Here is a 21,499-nt window from a genome sequence, read left to right as displayed (position 1 = left end):
TTCTGAGACTTCACAGCATAGTGATTCACAGCGTAATGACCTTACATTCAACACGAGGGTGTCTGCTGCCAGGTTTAATAACTTTAAATAAGTCCTCTTCTCAGTTACGTCTGTTTGAACTTTCAACATGAGACATTTCTTAGATCACTGCAGGGCAGCTGGTCCATACAATCACTGCAATTTAATGCATGTTAATGTTGTTAATGTTGACGTTCTGTATTGTCATAGCAACAGCGTCCACATGTCTAATTTCTACTTTAATTTCAAAGTCTGGGCTCTGTCCCTGTATTTCCAATTAAAAGTCTTAAAGCAACAGTGGACTGTGACTATTCAGATAACAACGTGCTTCTGTTTGCTAGCATTACCTGATTTCAGGCAGACTTGCAAATATTTCATTCACAATGTCACCAAGGCCACACAGTTATGCGCTGCTCTTTTATGGCGGTTAACCAAACTATTATAAAACCAACTAGTTTTTGTCTTTGAAGCATCTTGGAATTATTTTTTCAGAGTACAGAATACTTTCAATAGTGTTCTGTAACTTTTGAAATACTTTTCATATACGTTTTATATAAAACTGTTTCTTCTGCATCTCATTGTCTTGAAAATTCCTGTTGGATCAGTCCTGCCCCACAGAACCTCCACTACGTGTTACCTGTTGGCTTTGCTTTCTGTGAAACCACAAAAGACTAAATTTTACCCAGAATCATGAACCCGGACCTGGAACCTGGACCTCAGCAATGATCTTAAGTGACTAAAAGGAAATCTTTATGAATGAGTGAAAATATGGGAAATATTTCTACCACTATTACCATTGCTAGTAGTAGTTATAGAGGATGATAGTACATGCTATAGAATATTTCCTCTGTGGCAGCGGTGCTGAATCAGCCTGTTAGAGATGGTGCACCACTGCCTGCCAGTAAATGGTGCAAAGGGTACTCAGGATTATCCATCATGGATAACAGTTCAGTGGCCTTCTCCATATGGATGTGAGCAACATGTCACAAATCTTAATTTCTTTGTTGCTACTCAAAGAGTGATGCGTTTCTTCCTAAGAGCATAAATTTGGATATTTAAGTCATCTCTTAATATTTCTTTGAAAATAGTTTTTTTTCCCCAACTCTGGCCATAATTCATCACCCAACACAATTTCCAGTAATGTCTTAAACAGGTATTACTTTCCTTCATAAACACACTGTCTGTCTGTCTGTTTCTCAGAGTCAGGGGGATCTAAGTTCACCATAGGGAAATCTGTCTGGCTGCTCTGGGCTCTGGTCTTCAATAACTCTGTGCCTGTGGAGAATCCCAGAGGAACCACCAGCAAGATCATGGTAAATTTAGTTGAATGGCTGTGTTTTTTATTTTGTTTTTTGTTTTTATTTATTAATTGTGTGAATGACTCATCAAACTAGAGCATCAATTACAGTCAACTCCAGGTTCAGTATTTATTGGTCAAAGATGCAATTTTAACCATTTTAATTGTTTTAATAGCAAAAACTTTAGCACTTTCCGAATCAATCATTTGGGACAATTCTTTAAAGAAAATCCACTGACCAGCTCAGTAGGAGCAAACAGCTGGAATGACCACAGAAGAGCAATAAAATTCATGTCCATTAAATTTGTTCCATGTTTAAGAAAAATAGCTTCATAGCAAGAACATTCTCGAGGAGTAAGTTTTATCATCATCACGGTCTACAATGAGCAGGTGACTTCATATAATACAGAGGACTTACAACCAAGTGGAGTAGCACAGTTTTGCAGTGGTTGCCTCACAGCGAGAACGTCCTGGATTTGAATTCATGTTCTCCTCATACTTGGGTGGGTTTTCTCTGAGAGCTCCAGTTTTCTCCACATTACAAAGTTTGAGCTACTTGGCAATTCTAAATTAGTCATAGGTGTGAATGTGTCAGTGGTTGTTTATGTCTCTGTACATGGACTGCCAATCTGTCCAGGGTGTACCTGTGTGACAGCTGGGCTAGATTCCAGATCCTAAACTGGGTATGCAGAAGAAAATTGATGGATACAACAATGTATAAATCACTAGTTACGCACAAGAACAAGAAGACCAGATTGCACTTTGCCAGAAAACACATAAAAGAGCCTGCAGAGTTCTGGAAAAGATTCTTTGGACAGATGAACCCACGATTAGAGATCAGAAAGGAAAGTAAGGAGAGAAAGAGCTCATGAGCCAAAACATAGCACGTCATCTGTCAGACACAGTGGAGGGAATGTTGTGCTGTTAGTCTTCATTGGCTGTAACTGCTAATAAAAGTAGCAGGATGAATTCTGAAGTGTACAGGGTTGTACTCCAAATGCTGGCAAACAGTGCAAATGGATAGTGAACCAAAGCATACTGGGAAAAGGAACCCAAGAGTTTCTTAAGGCAATGGAATGTGAGATGAGAAATCGGATTATAACCAAAGCGCTTAACCCTATTCAGTTTTATAAAACCAAAGGCCGACAGAGAAAGAGCAACTGAAGGTGAGTGCAGGGAAGGTCTTTACTGCAGCCACCCTCAGGAGGTAACACAGCGTTTGGAGATCGCCACAGGTTCTAAACTTTAGTGCGTCATTGAATAAAAAGGATTTTCATACTTGATTTTCATTAAGTATTAAAAACAATCATTTTTACTTAAAGTGATGTTAATTTGTGGTGGTCTACAGAAGCAAAATTATAAAACTTCTATCTATTAACAAGCCTAAATTAACAATTTTTGAGTCAAAAGTAGTTCAACTTTCAAATGACTACATTCTCACCATCAAGCAGATACCTGTGTGACATTAAACTGTAGTCATTAAAAATGTCATGTTTCAGTGTAATCTAGGTGTCTACAAGACAATTATTTAACAGACTGTTTAGTCACTTGTTTCACTGTGGTGGTCCTTTCAGTACCTGCTGTTACTTTGGGCTTGCAATCTCTAATGCAGAGTAAAGCCACAGGAGGGGAAAACTCGAGGTGTATTTTGTTTGACTGCTTGCCCAAGTGCTTTTCAACAAAACCCCAATCATCTTAAGAGCTCATTAGCTGCTTGATAGGCTTCACAAAAGGGGGTTAGAGCAGAGAAGATGATTATTCAACATCGTATGTGTGCTTTTTTTTTTAACCTGGATTTGAAGTTAGTTGTATTTTAGCCTGCAGGTAAGAGTTATTAATGGTTTTCTTGCCCATCAAACCATTTCCCATGTTCAATTTAAGATTAAAAAATCCACTGAAGAGAAAACTGTATATTTAAGGTTCCCCTTTAGCAGCACCAGCACTCTGTATCTGATATGTTTTTGCAACACTTGCCAGCCAAAATATTCTACGAGGCAACCACGTCTAATTAAAAGGAAAAAAGAAAGAATGATTACAAGATAAATCCAATTTTAATGGAGGTTTATTTGCCAAATGACTTCCACTTCATTTTTCATACCTGCCTAAGCCTATTCAGGGTTATCAGTAAGTACCCCACTATGCGCTGGAAGGATAATTGTCAACCATTTATTATTGATATTAACCATTTAAACAGATTTTACATCAGTCCACAGGTCGATAACTTCCCAAGCAGTCCGTCGTTCAAGCCTCCACTGAGGAGTTTTATTTTTTAATTATGCTGATTTGCCACAGTTAGTAGGGGTGTGCATTTACTATCTTAATCACTAAGAAAATTATGCAAATTAACTTTTGGCACAAACAGAGTACTGTGGAAACAAATAGTCCTATTCACCACAGTGCAAATTTATTGCTCCGGCTAATCCACATCTCTGCTTCCTGGCTGAATGTCAGCATTCAACCATCTTATAGCAATAAAAGCAGCTCTTCTGTACGGCTAAATGTCTCCATCCCGAATTGCCTAAAAAACCTTTTGAAGAATCATATTAATTTGCTAAAGTAATTTGGGGTAGTTAATATATTTTGATTCCTTACTCAGACAGCAATACTACAATGTGAAAACAGCCATTATCTGGTGAAAATCTAGTGTTTAAATAATAAACAAACTGAAATATTAACCTCACTTGTTGCAGTTCTCTCATAAAAGTCATAATCTTTATCTAATTTAATGTGGCGTTCATGCTCGTTAAGGGCTTTTTGTATACCTCTGCACCACTTCATGAAAACACACACACACACACACACACACACACACACACACACACACACAAACTAACCCGATGCGACACCTTTAGGCCATGACAAACACTGCAAACTGTTGTTTGGTTGTCGCTGAATATGATACCCAGTCACATGATCCCCACAGTCATCAGGAGGAAATTTGCATCAGTTTGGCACAGAAGTTGATTACTCTTTAAGTAAACATCAAGAAGAAGAAGAACTCCTGAAGAAGACGGTGGCATTGACGTGCCAAAATAGGACCTCCAAGGAGCAATCTAAAAACTGCAGTGGTGCTGGAAGCACTCCAGAGCGGCGCAATTATGTAACCTCGAAGGGGTGCTTCAAAGTGATTTCAAATTTAAATGCAGTGGGGGTTTTTTTTTTCCTTTTTTAACAATTTCCGATTTCTCACCTTATGTTTGCGTTTCTCCAAAAACTATTAAAACAAATCAGTCAGCCACAGTTTTGTACTTGAGTCTCCAGGCCGTTCTCTAATCTGTCTTCTTCTTCAAATGGCAGTTTGTTTTTTTTATTTGTGCTGCAAAAGATAATCCACTTTGTTTATGCTGAATACATTTGAACACTTCTTTAACAATAAAATATTAATTTCTGCCAACAAGATTATGTAGCAAATAACCAATCAAATAGCTATAGGCTAACAGGCAATCAGCCCAAGCCTGGAATAAATTTGCACCATCTGTTTTCTGAGTTAAAGGCTATGTGAATGAAATAGCAGTTCAACTGCTTGAATGATGAAGGATGTAGCGCTTGAAGCTTGAATTATACAAAGCACTAAACATAACATATGTCACCAAGTTTCCCTCCTTTGTGGAGATGCAATATTAAATAACTTTTACACAATATTTTTTTTATTTGAAAAATACCTTTTAAATATAATTAATTACTTAAATCATGTATTTCAAAATTGTGCTTACATACTTAACCAAGTGCTTTGATTCAACTAGCATATTTGCATCAATGGTCCTAAATGAATTTTAAGGTGGGCAGAAGGTATTTTTATATCCACTGTGATGGACGTGATGATGTAAGGAGTGTATTGCATGAAAAAGGGGATTTTCTTTCTTCCCATATTTAAAAATATGCAACTAGTTTAATATTATTTACAATTTAAGTTCATTTAATTGTGCGACAGATTCCTGGGTTGCAGCTTTAGGAGGCAGAAATGCCACGGTGGAAAGTATGAACCGGCCCTCCAGGCAAGACAGAGTTTCAGAGCTGTGAGTTTAGCGATGAAATGCCAGGGAGTGGAAATAGAGTCACCGGGATCCTAAAATACTTTCACACCTGTCAGGCTCAGTCCTCATTGATCTTATTCCACCACGTTCTACCTTCAGGTGCTGGTGTGGGCCTTTTTCGCTGTCATCTTCCTGGCCTCCTACACTGCCAACCTGGCTGCCTTCATGATCCAGGAGGAGTACATTGACACGGTGTCAGGGCTGTCAGATAAGAAGGTATGATATGGATGGATGGATGGATAAGTGATTTACAAACAGGTGAATAGTCATATGATGGACTGAATGGTTAGCAAGAAATTCCACATATTTGATATTGAGAGAATCATGGGTATTTTACCTGATTTAAAACTTACAACACCAAAGTCTCCCAGACTCAGGGTCATCTTTCAAAATAAATACAACCCTGTTTCCAAAAACATGGAATGCTGTGTACAATGAAAAATAAATGAATAGAGAGAGATGCTAACACGTTCTCCGGGTCAAAGGTCATTTTGGGTGGAATAAAGAAGCAGGGAGAAGCCGGAATCTCTTCACTGGGATCACAAATCCAAATTTTAATTCATCTTTGCACATCACAGAGAGTATATCACCCGTCTGTTATCGCCACAGACTAAAAGAAGCTACAGTTCCCTCCCCCTCATACCTTCAGCAAACCAACATCTTTTTGGAATCGGGGTTGTAAATACGATTTTGCCACAAATATTGCACTCTCTCATGTCTGCCTTTAAGAGAGCACATCAGAATAGCTTAAGTTAACAGAAGTGGAAAACTGTGTACTTTCCTTTTTTTATTATTTTGATTTTTCCAGCGCAGTTTCACCACAACTCACAAAACTGTGTCCCGCTGCTTTGACACTTTAAAACCTCATCTGTTTTATCAGTCTCTCTCTGCTTCTGAGCTCTTTAGAAAAGTGTAGCACAGGGGCTCTTCTTTGAAAGTGAAGTCTTTGAATCTTTGCAGCTCTTCATTCCGCAGCATGGATCGGCTCCTCTCCCTCATTTCAGCTACCACTCTTTAACTTCCGTCCTTCCTCCTGTCACTTTAATCTCAGCCCACCTCCTCTTCTTCTTCTTGTGCAGTTTCAGCAGCCGGCAGACCAGTACCCACCACTGCGGTTCGGCACGGTGCCAAATGGCAGCACTGAGGAGAACATCCGCTCCAACTATCCCAACATGCACCAGTATATGATTCGCAACAACCAGAAGGGTGTAGAGGAAGCCATTGACAACCTCAAGACTGGGTAAGGATAGAAGAACTATTAGCAACCACTTGGAGTGTGGGTAGAGTGTGGATTTGTCATGTGAAATAGAAGAAATTAAAGCCTACGTGTTCGGTTAGATACGAACAGAACAATATTGGAAGTAGATCGGGACTTGGAAGAGCATGAAGTAAAAAATGTCAGATATTGTTACGACCGAACGCAACCACACTCTGCCTGCACTAGACATCTCATTTCTACAAATATACTTCTGCTGTCATCCACTCTTTTAAACAGCACCCAGATTCAAGTTAAAGCTGCACATTTTTGACAACAGCACTTACTTTAAACAGATACCGTGCCATCTCCCCTGGTTTTTATATATCTTTTATTTTTAACTTGAGGCGGTGTTGTCGTCCACGCTCGGTTCAATTACAGGAGCCGTTTTTGCCTGACTCACCCTGTTAGCGCATTGATCTGCCTTGCCTCGGGAGCCACAGCAAACTGTTGTAACCTGTGCAGCCCCATCAGGATCATGGCTACTAAATGCAGTTGGAGAAGAGGTGTGGAGGGCTGGAAACTTTTAAATAATACATGCTAGCAGCAACCGCAGTGCGGTGGGAAAATTGCGCCATCTCAGCACTGGCTGACACTCGGGCGCCTCTTGTCTTCAATGGGGGGGGGAGTTTATTATACGCCTGTGGGACTACAAAGTACACAAAGCACTTTCCATAAAATATACACTCGCTCATTGCGTTTGATGTGGAAGCGGGCGAGGTGGAGGGGAAAGGGGGGAGTGATGCAGATTAGGGTTCAAATGTTTAATGGGACAAGCAAGCACACACACACAAGCCAGCAAGTAGCGGGCGCAGTCTTTAGTAGATTTGACGTAGCGTGTTATTAAAACACAACCATGCATTCCTTTTTATCATACTCACTTGTCCTTCTTGCCCCTCTTACATTAATTTTCCACCTCTCTCTCTATCTCACTTCAATCAGTCTGCCCGTCGTCTCTTTCATTACACACTGTTTATCTCCCTCTTCCTTATCCTTTCCTCTCATCCTGACTTTATATACAAAAGAAATATCCGTCGAGGCAAAGTGATATGAAGATTTCTGTTTGATTTGCCTGCCATGGCACTGAGCACCGCCTCTCCATCTCATCTTTTCTCCTCCTGTGCTTTCCTTTTCTTCTCATGATGATTTTTTTTCTGTCCTTTGACTGGTCTATTCCTCCCTCTCTCATTATCTCCTTGCTCCCAGTTCATCAACTCCTGTGCGCTTCCTTTGCCACCCAATAATAATATCTGAACTTCCCTTTTCTCTCCTTTTGCTGTCAGCCACCTCCTCCCCTCCTGCTTTGTGTACCCTCTTCGTCACCTTTTTTTTAAAATCTTCCACCCTTCAACTGAGCGCTTTCCCCCCAGTAACAATTTCGTGGATCTGTGCAGCTCCCTGAGTGTGAATATAAATGAATGTGAAGTAGAAGAGCAGGTGTAGTGACAAATCTATCATCCGCTTCTCAGATGTACATCACCAGTGTGAGCTGAGCTGTTACATTTAATCCATTACTTGATGATGAACTGTTGTAATTCACTTTTGATGTATATCCATTTTGCACTGCTTCTACTCCAGTAGCAGATTTCAAATGATTCATTTTTTCCCTATACTTTAATCTTGAGATTTTTTTTCTTTTTAATTATTACTGTTACTACTGGATCACTGGAGAAGATTCTTCCTGGAGTAATTTATATTTGGTGGTATGTCTCTGCCCTTGCATAGAAAGCCTGAGGTGAGAGAGCAGCATGCAGAAACAATCTGGCATCAGTGAGAAGTGATATAACAGTGATCAAATGAGATGTGGCATTAAAAGAAGAAGCTAGGACGGAGCTGGGTTTCAGATGTGCAGCAACCACGGGGAGGCTCGCTGTTATCAACCGGTCTGTGAGGATTACAGTCTGAGCTTCAGTTCTTGTCTTGCCTGAATTAATGCTAGTCTCAATATTTTAGATTATTATAACTAAGAATTTCCTCATTTTCCCAAAGAGTGAAACCACAGGCTGTGTAATTATCACACCATATGATGTAGTGTGTGAATTTAGGAAACCCTCCCATGACACCCTGGGAGTTGCAGTTTTGAGAATGGCACTTGGTCAGTTTCTAATTCCTAAGATATGTACAGCTGGATAGTGTTGCAAAGAAAAAATGCATATAAATGCAACTGCATCACAGAAAACTCCTTATATCTGCAACATGATTCAGATTTGAACCACATTATCCAAAGTAGCTACAAAACCACTGCTGTAGAAAATGAATTAAAGCTGGTTTGATTGATTGGTAATTTATTTCAACATGTGAACAATATACATTTAGAAGAGAAAAATAAGAGAGAAAAAGAAATACTATACAAAATACATACAAAAAAACGTTCTGATTAATTTAGATGTTGAAAGGGAGTGGGAAGAAGTACACACTTATTTAATCCCACCCCTTTGCCATAAATTATCAGTTAATATCTAGTCAGCTTCCTTACTGATATAATTTGTAATAAAAATAGTGAAGAGATTTCTGATATACTATATACTATAATATCACATCACATTTTTTTTTTTTTAAATAGAGATATTCAGCTGTGGGTAGTGACCGAAAGAACAAGATCGCGGATACAAGCGGCAGAAATGAGCTTCCTCCGAAGGGTGGCTGGCCTCTCCCTTAGAGATAGGGTGAGAAGTTCGGCCATCCGGGAGGGGCTCAGAGTAGAGCAGCTGCTGCTCCACATTGAGGTGGTTCGGGCATCTGACAAGGATGCCTCCTGGGCGCCTCCTGGGTGAGGTGTTCCAGGCATGTCCCACCGGGAGGAGGCCCCGGGGCAATGTTTGGACTTTGCTTTAATTCCATATTCAGACTGTTCCACAGTTTCACTCCATGAACAGAAACACAAAAGTCTTTTCTTATAGTACGTACCTTCCCTGTTTTGAAGTTACAAAAACCCCTTAAATTATAACTTCCTTCTTTCAAAAAAAAACCCATACCCTGAATATTACCTGGCAGTTCTTTATTTTTTGCTTTGAATAGAATTTGTGCTGTTTGGAATTTCACTAGATCGTCAATTTTCAATATTTCAGACTGCAAAAATAGTGAGTTTGTATGTTCCTATAACCTGCATTGTGGATGATTCGAATTGCTTTTTTTGAAGAGTAAAAAGTGATTGTAATGTGGTTTTATAGTTATTGCCCCAGACCTCCACACAATAGCTTAAGTATGGTGAAACCAGTGAACAGTATAGAATATGAAGTGATGTTCTGTTGAATACCTGTTTTGCCTTGTTTAGTACTGCAATGCTACGTGATACTTTGGAATGAATATATCTTACGTGAGCTCTATTATTACCCCCAGAAATTTATTTTCACTGACTCTTTCAATATCAACACCATTTATTTGAATCTTTGCATTTGTATTTAAACTACTATTTCCAAATAACATAAGTTTAGATCTATTCAAATCTAATGATACTTTGTTTTTATCAAACCAGAACTTCACTTTAGTTTTTTCATTTGATTGATTGAATATGTGTGATAACAGATCGTTTTTCACACACATCACCAATGAAACACCTTCCTCTACCTTCTGCCAGGCGCAGTAGGCTGTTATTCATTGTAATAAATGTAAAAGTATCTTTATTTTAAACCGTTATCTTCTCCTGAACATTACCAACTACCTTTTGAGCTTAAAAAGAAATCAAAGACCTTACAACGTAACAAAGGAAACGTCCGAAAGATGCTTTTACTGCTGTTTTAACCTAGAAACACACCTCGGGTCGCTGCTGTTCAGCAGGGTGAAATTACCACCACTAAGAGGTGCTGCTAGGGACTGATAACAACATATAATGGGCATTTGATGGGCTGATAAGATTTGAAACAGGTGGGTATGACTAATGCAGTCCAACAGCTTTGATAACAGCCTTTACATAACACATTTACAGACTGATCTGCCGTAAGATGAATTTCCTAGTTAGCTTTAAATATCATCATTCACAGTGATTTATGGTTTATTTCTTTTTCAGTTAGATTAAATGTTGTCGCAATATACTAAGCCTTACCCAGTCATGTGGTGACTTTGAAAGAAACAAGGCTTTTGTAAACTTCCTGAACATTTATGTAAAAAAACTGCATTTTTTTTGAGTAGCTGCAGTCAGAAATTACAACAACTGTTTGAATTTTTCCTTCTGAGCAAAAGTGAATTTCACATCCTTTGCTTAAATTACCCCCTCCCCTGTTGCTGCATTCAATTATGCTCTATTCAAGCTATTGTAGGAGGAGAATTGGCATCTCTTCCTCCATTTATGAATGTTTCACTGTGTGATTGTTGAAAGTTGGTGAAAAGCTGTTTAGAAAGAGCCCTCTGTTTGCTGATGTCTTTGTAGGGACATTGTCTCACTGCTGGTTTGTCCATCATATCTTGTCATTTTGTTCTCTAGTTGCTTTTGTCATTTAGATCCAGGTCAGTGATTTCCATTGCTTTGTTGTAATTTTCCTCCTTCATTTCTCCCCTGCAGAAAACTAGATGCCTTCATTTATGGTGCTGCAGTGTTGAACTACATGGCCAGGAAGGACGAGGGCTGCAAGGTAGGAAATGCATCTGTGCACAGTGATTTCACACCTCTGCACAGTGACACTTTTGTGCATACGGGCAACCATTGCTCAAGTTTCTTTGTCCTATTACCATGTGCAAAAAAACAAAACAAAAAACATAACAAGCATGCTAAATGAGCACTTGTACAAGATGTACATCTGCATTAAATAAATCAAACACACCCAATGCATTCATATTTCCCCCTTTCGGCCTGTAGCTAGTTAATATTGTCATTTCTGGTTGGCACTGGTGTTGATTTATTTATAAGTTTGAGTTTGATACGGCTCCCACAGCAAGAATGAAAATCCTTCCTGGTGATCATTTATAATAAGGTCTGTGGGAGGCCTGAGCTCCCAGCAGCCTCATACAACAGCCACTGCTGCAGTAATTATTACAACTGATGTGGATCTATATTAATTCCTCCACTGAAACAATATCCCACACTCTGGGATGTCGATATTAGAGCTCAGCCAACTGAATTTATGTGACCGTGACAGTACACAAAGAAATTACAGTTAAAATGAAACTAATTTATCTTTTGCTCATTGCCATCTGCGTCTTCATATCTGGCTCTCTGTGAATTAATGTGTTTGTGTGTATACGTGGATTTATGGACCTTTATGTGTTTAATTCAAAAAGGTTATGACCATCGGCTCTGGTAAGGTGTTTGCCACTACGGGTTACGGTATTGCACTGCACAAGAATTCCCGCTGGAAACGCCCACTGGACCTGGCTCTGCTGCAGTTAGTTGGAGATGGTAAGTTAAAAAGGGACCAGAAAGCAACACGTAAGACGCGCTAGCAGGAAGGACGAAGGAGAGAACAAGAAGCACATAGTTAACGCTCATCTTACCAACTTGAAAACCCCAATAAGTAATAATAAAAGTTAATTAAATAATTAATGTCATCTAAAAAGAAAAAAATAGCATAAAGCCAATCACAACCTGGTTGTGTCCTTTGCCTGCTCCGGGGCCTCCTCTTGACAGGAGGAGCCCAAAACACCTCACCTAGAAGTTGCCCAGGAAGCATCCTAGTCAGATGCCGGTACCACCTCCAGTGGCTCCTTTCTGAGTCCATTCCAAATCACCATCTCATCACGTATCGCTAAAGGAGTCCAGACACGCTTCAGAGGAAGCCCAGTTCTGCTTGTATCCACGATACCTTTACCACAAATAAAGTTAGGAAAGTAGATCAACCTATAAACAGAGTCATCTATTTCTTGACCACAGCAGACCGGTAAAGAGTCCACATTACTGCAGATGCCACTTCAGTATGTTTGTCAATCTCTCCCTCTCACTCATGAACAAACTTAAACTCCTCCACCCGTTTCCAGCTGGGAACCATGGCCTCAGACTTGGAGGAGCTAATTGTCTCCCAGTGCAAGCTGGATGAAATGACTGAATGAAGTCATGATCTCCAGAACAGAACCTGAAATCTGAGACCATTGAACTGATATCCCCACCCACTGGGTGTGCCTGGACATTCTGTCCATAAATATTTTAAGCAGAATTGATGACAAAGGGACGGCCTGCCTGCCCAGTCTGACTTTTGTCTGCTGATACGAACCAGGCTCTCACTAGGGTTGTTTCAGAAACAGCTAAAAGCGACTGAAGCTAGTCAGACACTTCAGGCACTGATAACACCCAATTTGCCTCATGCTTTGCTCCTGTTGGCCTGTAACAGGAGGAGGAACAGTTACTACCTTGCTGTCTATATTTCAGGAGCAAAGGTAATACTTTTGTCAAGTAGGTCTTCCAGCTGAGCATTAGACAGTCACATCAGGAGGTAGAGTTTTCCTGTCTCCTAGGAGAGTCATTGCTGCTCAGACTGGGGCTCTTTTTATATACAGCATGAGCATCACATGCCCCAGCTCTCAGGTGCATTTAATCCAGCCACATTCCCAACATTTGGATTACTGGGAAGTTCCTCATGTATATGATGAAGGTAATACTTTTTTTAAATGATTGACAGAGTTTTATTATTGTCACGTTATGTTGTATTTTACTTTAATTTTAGACTCATAGAATATATTAATTGAACAGATAGTTTAATTTATTAAAACTGTGTAGGGAGAAGTGGATCCTTCAGACCGGGATCCTCTGAGACCCCAAGCCATTGTTCCTAAAAAAAAAAAGCACCAAATTAAAGTATGAACAGAAAATAGTAATGTCAAATCATTAGCAACAAAGTGACAAAGTCATAAAATATTGAAATGTAAAAAAAGTTCTGTGAGATCTTTGAGAGGTCTGTTCAACAAACAATGGTTAAAGGAGACCGATCACACCTTCACTGGATTCTCATGCTAAACAGGGCCAAACTTTTAAGTAATGAGGTCAGTGTATCTATATGGTATAAGTAGCTGAAATGGCAGTGAATCAAAATCAAAATCTACTCTAAACTCTGTGTTTCAGCCAGTTTTTGTTCCACTCTTGGCTCTGTATGATGTTAGTTCTTACTAAGAGCATGGAGGTCCCAGTCATCTGCTGTTGAAATCTTCTGTTGAGCAGAGCTAACTCATCAGACAACTGGATTAAACATACAGTCTCCTCAAAGCTAAACAGTGGATTTCAGTCAGTGGATATTTTATATATATACCTAAGAGAAATAAGGATTATGCTGAGCTACATGTCATGCAAAGCTACTCTGTTACAGCTCAGTTAGCTTATTAAGTTACTTGATTTCGATCGCCATTGTTGGTCGCCATTTTCTTTGCACTCCCACCGCATTTCATGTAATCTCCTTACTGCCCACCAGCAAACAGCACATTCAAAGGAAGAGTAGTCACATGTCAAAAACATTTATTACATTCATGTCTGTATTCATGACTGCAGTACTGAGGACTATATTAATTTTCCTTTTTAAATGATCCTTTCATTAATGCGTCCTAATTACTGTGCTAATTACTACAGAAGTAAAAGGTAATTCTGATACGCTACTTATGCCGTTTGTCCCTCTTACACCATAACCGCTCCACAAACCAAGACATGTCAAAAGCTTTGATTGAGAATTACTAAGGAATCTGCTCATTAGACCCCAAAATATGGAGTTAGCACCCAAGGTCACCAAGTTATGCGCCTCTGTAAACAAAATCAAAAACCTTGCAGAATCTAAACATGCTGTTCAACCTCACTGACATGGGTCGATTGGGAAGGTGGCAACACTTTTGGTGAAAATGCAGCTAAAACTTACATTTTTAGGGTAACAGCAGGTTGACCAGGAGTCCTCTTTATGAAGATTATCCAAGTTTTATACATTTTAAAAATGGCTGGGTCATGATGTTCAGGAAGAGCGTGTACTGGAGAAAAAGGTTTTATTTATTTATTTAGTTTTTTTTTTTTTAATGTTTCTAGTTCTTTAATTCCACTGCAAATGAATAATGATCAAAAAGTTTACACAGGTTTTGTGGTGATGGTTGAGTGTTATAGGAGGATAAAGTTTAAAGCTGGGGGTGAGGAAGAGAAAAGAGGGATGTGGATGGAGAAAGGTGTGATAGGTGAGGGTCAGTAGAGAAATTAAAGAGGTGGTGGTTGTGAGAGAGAGGAAGATCAATAGAGAAGGTCAGAGGGAGGAGGAGCAGAGAGGAAGAGGGAGGGTCGTGTGATCTCTGCTAAAGCTGTCAGATAACACGTAGACACACTTGCACACACACATTTCTCTTTTTCTGGTTCATACACTCAGTAACACTTCTCATATTCTCTGTCTGACCTGATTATACACAAATACACATACTGCACAGCAGACTTCAGACAGACTTCACTCCTCTAAATATTTTACCCTCAAAGTTATTGTTTGGTTTGTTGCTGGTAATGTTAACCAGCCTGTTTCTCATTGTTTCAGTCCTGGTCTCTTAGCATGCAGCTGAAATACTGAATACTTGAACCTCTGGGTTGTTTGTTTTAAATAGTCTCCAATAAAGTTACAGCAAATCCTGCAGACAAGTGAACATGATCTGTGGCACCAATTCAACATGATGACACTGAAAACAAGAGAAGGTTCATAGAATTTTGTGGATTACAGCCAAAGGAAAACATGAGATAAATCTACATTTACAGCTGTATTTGAACATCCATCCATCTTTCACTTATCCAAGTTTAGGGTTCAGGGAGGCAGGAGTCTATTTCAGCGGCTTGCTGTCTTGTCAGAGGTCAGGAGGTACAGTGAGGAAGAGCCTGGACAGGTCACCAGTCTGTCGCAGTCACATTCGAACTTTCAAACGTTCCAAGTGTGTCAAAATAAGAAACACGTACTAAATAAGTAGATACCCAGCTTTGGTCTTTTCTGATCATTTCTGGCAGCAGAGGTCATTTTTATGAAAGCGTTTGTCAAGTTACTGCTGTGCCTATTTCTAACCAGATGAAATGTTCTGTTATTTTTCCTTTATGCGTCAGCACTGATTCTGAATACAAATGTATTAAAACTGCATTTGAACTATGAGAAAAAAGAATATCAGGAATGAATTTATACCCAATGAACTACAAGGACTACAACATTCATTCAGATGAATTCTGGTGTTAGATATTTGTAGACTATGTTTCAAAAACATAGTTTAATATATTTTATAGAACCTGTAGGCTGTTGTCAGCTGGGCCAAAGACTTCCTGTTCAATGCACGAAGGAATTCAGTTATGCATTTAAAATTTTACACCTTTCAAAGCCTTAATTTGAAATACCGAAGGAAAACAGATGTTGTAAGGGATTTTTAAGGAGCATACAATTCTGCTGGTTCATAGAAAATTATAAATAACAATGCAAAAAAAAAAAAAATGTTTAGACCACAGAGAGAAGGGGTGAATGCAGGTCTGGAGTCTGTGTGTGTGAGAGTCGAGAGGGACACAGCAGGAAGATCATGACAGCCTGGTGGACGAAGCTGGATGGAAATTAGCTCCTAAACATTGTCAGATCCTGCCTGGATCTATGCAGTGTTATGATGTAACAAAAAATGCTTAAAGTTATCCAGTAAATGTCAGTATATTAATTAAACCATGTGACAATGCCAATAACCCCTAAACCACTGACAAACAGGAAAGTTGGAAAAGTCACAAAGACGATTAGCACACACATATCTGACAACAAAAGACATAAAATAAAATAAAACTATCCTTTAAAAACCAACGCCACACACATTCTTACTGGCTGTCCTTTCTCATACCAAAAATATTTGATATATTTATATACAGATATCTGATTACATGGCTTATAAGTCTTATCTGCAAAGCTGACATATGATTGGTTCCTATAGTATTTTATAGTGAAAAGCTAGAAAAGCCAAATTGAGCAGATGTCATTAAAATGCATCGGCCTTTAGGTAAAGTGGATTCCTCCTGATCTGAACAGATAATAGAGAGTAGAAGAAGTGGATAAAAATCTGAAAAGCACACCTGCATAAATAGGTAATGATGTTATTTATCCAGGGCTGTGAATAACATCCACGTTCTGTGTAATAATCCCAATTTGATTAAAAAACAATAATTGTGTGAACAGCACTAGAGGACCTCCTCAAACTGCATTTCACATATTTGGCTAATTGTGATAATTGCGCTCTTTAAAATCTCAACACCGAACTACAGCAGTTTCATAACCAACCCCAAAGACATGACATGAATTCATCATGCACTGCACAAGCAGCGTGGCCCTTTAAGAGTCCTATAATGTTTCCTAGCAATGCATCTCTTTGTTAGAGTGTTGTCGTTTCCTTTCTTAGCACATGACTGGTCAGTCACCAAATTGCCTACTCTGGGGAGCAATTTAGCCTCTTCGCAATTAGAGAGAGCGAGAGGCAGGTGGAAAATGCCTCAGTGGCAGCGGTGACAGCAGCTCCCAGGGGAAGAGAACACTGGAGGCTGATGGTATGTGATACAAAATGTTCAAACAGAGATGTGTGAGTTTGTCCTTAAAATGAGATGTCTAGCTGTTTGGTTGGATGACAACCACGACTGCAAAGCTGTCGATGTAGAAAAAATAGAAGAAATTATTTTTAAACGCTGGGTCCTTAAACTTTTTAACATATTATTAAAAAGTTCAAGTTTCTTCTACTTTTGTTGTTTGTTTCCGGCTTCTGAGAGGATTTTAGTTCCCATTTGGTACCAATGTAGTATTGAGAAGTCATGTTTGATCAGGATTTGGTTGCATGCAGGTAAGCTAAAGCTAAAATCTAAACAATTGTGTCATTTAACACCTTTTTAAAATATTTTATGTGCATTTCTAAATAACAACTGTAGTCAGAACAGGAAGTCTTAGCCTTAGACCCTTGTTGCAGCTCTGAAATACTGACTGATCAGTTCCCTCGTCAATCTTCGTTGTGGGAACACGGGCAATTTCCCTACGAGTCTTGTAAACATTCTTGAACTAGCCTTCCTCAATTCAATCATTTATCGATTCCCTGATAAAGAATCGTGTCTTCTTTTAGCTACCATCTGTTACAGCAGCTACCACCTGTTGAACTCTGATTTTGTCGCGCTGCTGACCCTCATTTGCTAAAGTATAAAGAGGAAAATTCAAAGGACAGCAGATGCACAGCAATACTTTTGATAAAGAAAACTGTTTGAAGATGAGGCATCTGTGTGTCAGGTCCCACGTGGCTGCACTGTATTTCCAAGAAATAAACTTTCTTCAAAGCGATGCCGAAAAGGACAGAGATCCAGGAATGTGCACTGTTAGAAATGCTGATGTTGCACCTGAGCTCAAATCCCACAGTAGCATGCATCCAAGGTTCGCCTCCATTCCACTTCCCCTTTGTGTCACTCACAGTGATTCATGCTGACTGAGCAAAGCCAATAAGAACACCTCACACACAAAAGAATGATAACAGGATGTGAATATGAACAGCTTTTGGCACTAAGGGTGGAACAAACTAGAGCAACACAGCTCACCCTGGGGAAATTGATTTCATTTTTTCTTGATGTTCTTTTTTTTTTTTTGTATAAATGGCTTTGAGTCTTCAGAGACCCAGATGTTGATTTTCATTTTATAGATTCAGAACAGAGCCACAGATTTTTCTCTGAACCTGCAATTTTGTTTATAATCTTTTGTTTACTTTGCACAGCCGAACCAAAGCTGCAGATTGTTTGTGATCAGCATTTAAACATAAATGAATTAATGAACAAAGCACTAAAAATGGCAGAAAACGAATCCTAATCCCTGAAACAATACATTTTTATCTGTATAGAATTTTACCATCTTAAACTCAGCAAAGACATTTGATGCTGCTTTTTCCAGCGTACACTTTCATGTATACATGAAGAAAGTCTGAGGACAAAATGTGTACACTTAGCTGTTATTACACCCAGTGTCTTGCAGAAGTACCTTTAGGGGGGAAAAGGATCGGTTTAAGAGATCAATTAGACTTGACGACCTCCTCCACCCGATTCCCATCACTCTTGCCCAAAAAAACAGCCTTTGCCTCTCCATGTCCCAGTTCTTATTTGTACTTTTACATTTTGGCTGATGTCTGAACAAAGCAATTTCTTTCTGTGATGGAGGAACTGTATCTCCTATAATTTACTTCTGTCACTCACACGAAGCAGTTACAGTAACTTCAAATGATTTGCTTTTTTCCCAGCAGAGTTCTCTTTCGGTTATTTATATGCTAAATATTGCTGCTGTCCACAGTGTTACAAATAAAACTTAATCCAATCCAAATATTACTGATATCACATTAAATGTGATCCAAAATTGAAGAGACCAGGCCAAATGAACTATATGATCAAGCAGACTTGTTAACAAAAAACACTTGACTTCCTCTTTTAATAATTTCCAATATGCCCAAATCTGTCTTGGAAAAAATGGCTTTTAATCAGTATTGTATAAGGGAAATGATCACATGTTGGTGATTAAAGCTCTTTTTGTGAAGAATGGACGCCATGATCTCCATTTTTGCAGATCATCTGGTCAGTCAGGGTGCTTCTCCCCAGTTTTGGGGATTTTGAATGAAACTTTACACTTTTACTTGAAAAGGTTAGCAAATTATTGTTATTACACAATGACAGCATTAGCATTGATTTGGAAAAAGAAGTCTAGAGAAACTGAAAGCCCAACCGATATAGTTTTCCTGGCCTAAGCTCATGAAGAAAGGGAAGCATTTCTTCAGTGGTTTATAAAGAAATGATCAAAACTTATATTTGTGCTTCTCGTTTGTCACCTCTGTGCTTATGTGTGTTTAAGAGCCAACTAAACGTTATAGAGTGTGTCCACGTTTATGCTATTTATAGTTTTTATGCACACACAAACTTGGAATTGATCAGATACACAGTTTTATATATTTGACTGCTTTAGAAGACATTGTAGGTGAAGTATAAAACTGCCCCAGGTCATATTACAATGTTCTTAATGCTATTTCTGCACAGATTGGATAAAGGGGATATTTATTATGCCCCTGAGAGGATTAAAGAATAAAGGAGCTTAATTCCTCACTGCACACCAACATAAAGCCATTGATGTTATAGAGGCACAGGTTAAAATATTAAGGAGTAGCATAAATTGAATTGTTCCCAAATCACAACAAAACTGCCAAAAATCAGCAGAATGAAACACCGATTCTATTTTATGGTCTGTCTTGGTTTGCACGCCTGCTCCTTTCATTTGTTGAGACGATTCTCCATCTTCACTCCGTGGCATTTTCCTCCTCAGCGCAGGTAAAGGAGGAAATTCTGCCTGTCTGTCAGCTCTTTGTAGGGAAGATTTCTCTCAAAGAGCAGCTTTATGCAGCCATGATTAACGTATTTACAGGGAGATAAAGGGAGCGAGGCAGAGAGCCGGGCAGAGGGAGAGAAATCAACTGAACTAAATTAGATTATGGGAGGGAGCCATACGCAGAATGAACATGCGTATTAGCCTTTATTGTGAGGATTTGCGCAGGAAGTGGGGTGAGAGGAAGAAGGGTCAATCGAGTTGAGCTCAGTTTAATTCAGCTGTCAGAGAACATTTGAATTTCTCCACGACTGTTGGCGAAGTGAAACGTGGCACACAATCCCCTCACGCTTGACCCAGATTTATTTTATTTTTTCTTTCAGATTTGATGTTTTAGTCAACACAGCGGAGACTAATCCATGTGGCAGGGCTTTATGGAAAGGTTTTCAGACAAGGTTAATTAACCCACAGGTCGATTAATATTGTAACAGTGAGGATTGGGAATTGGAACCTCCACATTCCAAGTGTATTTTCAAAACAGTGTGTGTGTGCTAGATTTAAAAGACCTCTGCACCCTGGTCACGCACATCTGTCTGCATGTGTGTGTGTGCATGGGAGGGAAAAGCATGATTTCTTCCCCGCTGCCTCCGTCTTTTTGATTAATGCATTAATAGCTAGCACTAAGACTCCCATTACACTGGAGCTCAAAGTGTGTATCACATGAGTGTGCACGTTTTTGATAGTTTGAACAGGAAGAGTAATGTTTGTGTGCATTTCCTCCTTTCATCTCCCATGTGCTGTCGCATCGCTCTGCCCTCGGTGTAGACACCAGGCCATTTCACAGCCCGCTTCAAAGGGCTCCTGTCAATTGCAGTCACTGTCTCTAATTCCCAATTTCCCTTTTCGATCTCATAACTTTTGCTGCAAATCTTTTCCTAAATCCTTTAAATCTTTTTCTTGCTCCCTTTCCCTATTTCCTGAGCCTGTTCTTAGTGTTCGTGCATATTTTGCATTCACGTGCTTGCGTATTATACCAACTGTAGTACAACTTAAGTATACAGGTTTGTTGACTAGCTGTTTGTAAGATGTTCTATAGCATGTCAAATTTACATTGTGGTGATTAAAATCCCTTCTATCCTGCATTACATAAATATACAGATGTGCTCCAAAGTTTACTTGCACTCATCATGGGTGCAGATTTTCTCTAATCCAACATTATAAACACAGGGTCAAATATATACATGTACATCTCAGCGTTCTTAGTTTTCTTGTGTTGTTTTATTTTGTTAGTTCATTATTTATTTTATGGTTCCTAGGTTGTTCAGTTTCGTTTATTAGATCCTCCCGTGTGTCTCTGCCCTCTGTGTCTCCCTGTGTGTCTGTGTTTATATTGGGGTGTGAGTTCTTGTGCCGTGTTTCCCTTCGTGTTATGTTTTCCATCCTTCCTCAGCGCGTCATGTCTGTGCTCTCCCTTGTGTTCCCTCGCTCCCTCGTCTGCCTCTCCTCCACTCCCACATCATGATTCCCATTTTATTGCGAAGGTCCCGCGTTTGCATGTTCATTCTGTTCAGTCCAGCCTCCCCTGTCTTATTATGGTTATTCCTGTCAGCTGTGTTCCAGAGAATACACTAACTAAGAATAGCACAATATACTGTATAGAGGCATATATATACATAAAAGTCACTATTAATAAATA

General features: G+C 39.3%; 1 protein-coding gene across 1 annotated transcript in view; it reads left to right on the top strand.

Moving 5' to 3' along the window:
• Positions 1–21,499, top strand: part of grin2da (glutamate receptor, ionotropic, N-methyl D-aspartate 2D, a) — a 246,033-nt gene that overhangs the window by 206,663 nt on the left and 17,871 nt on the right. The window contains exons 12-16 of the mRNA XM_005745193.1: positions 1,219–1,331; positions 5,449–5,565; positions 6,429–6,589; positions 11,103–11,172; positions 11,819–11,936. Coding sequence (XP_005745250.1) covers positions 1,219–1,331; positions 5,449–5,565; positions 6,429–6,589; positions 11,103–11,172; positions 11,819–11,936 — 579 coding nt within the window. The remainder of the gene's footprint in view (positions 1–1,218; positions 1,332–5,448; positions 5,566–6,428; positions 6,590–11,102; positions 11,173–11,818; positions 11,937–21,499) is intronic.

This window comes from Pundamilia nyererei, unplaced genomic scaffold (assembly GCF_000239375.1).
Source record: "Pundamilia nyererei isolate P.nyererei 1_Seehausen unplaced genomic scaffold, PunNye1.0 scaffold00155, whole genome shotgun sequence".
Lineage (NCBI taxonomy): Eukaryota > Metazoa > Chordata > Actinopteri > Cichliformes > Cichlidae > Pundamilia > Pundamilia nyererei.
Note: the sequence above shows the minus strand (reverse complement) of the source record. Positions and strands in the feature narration are given on the sequence as shown.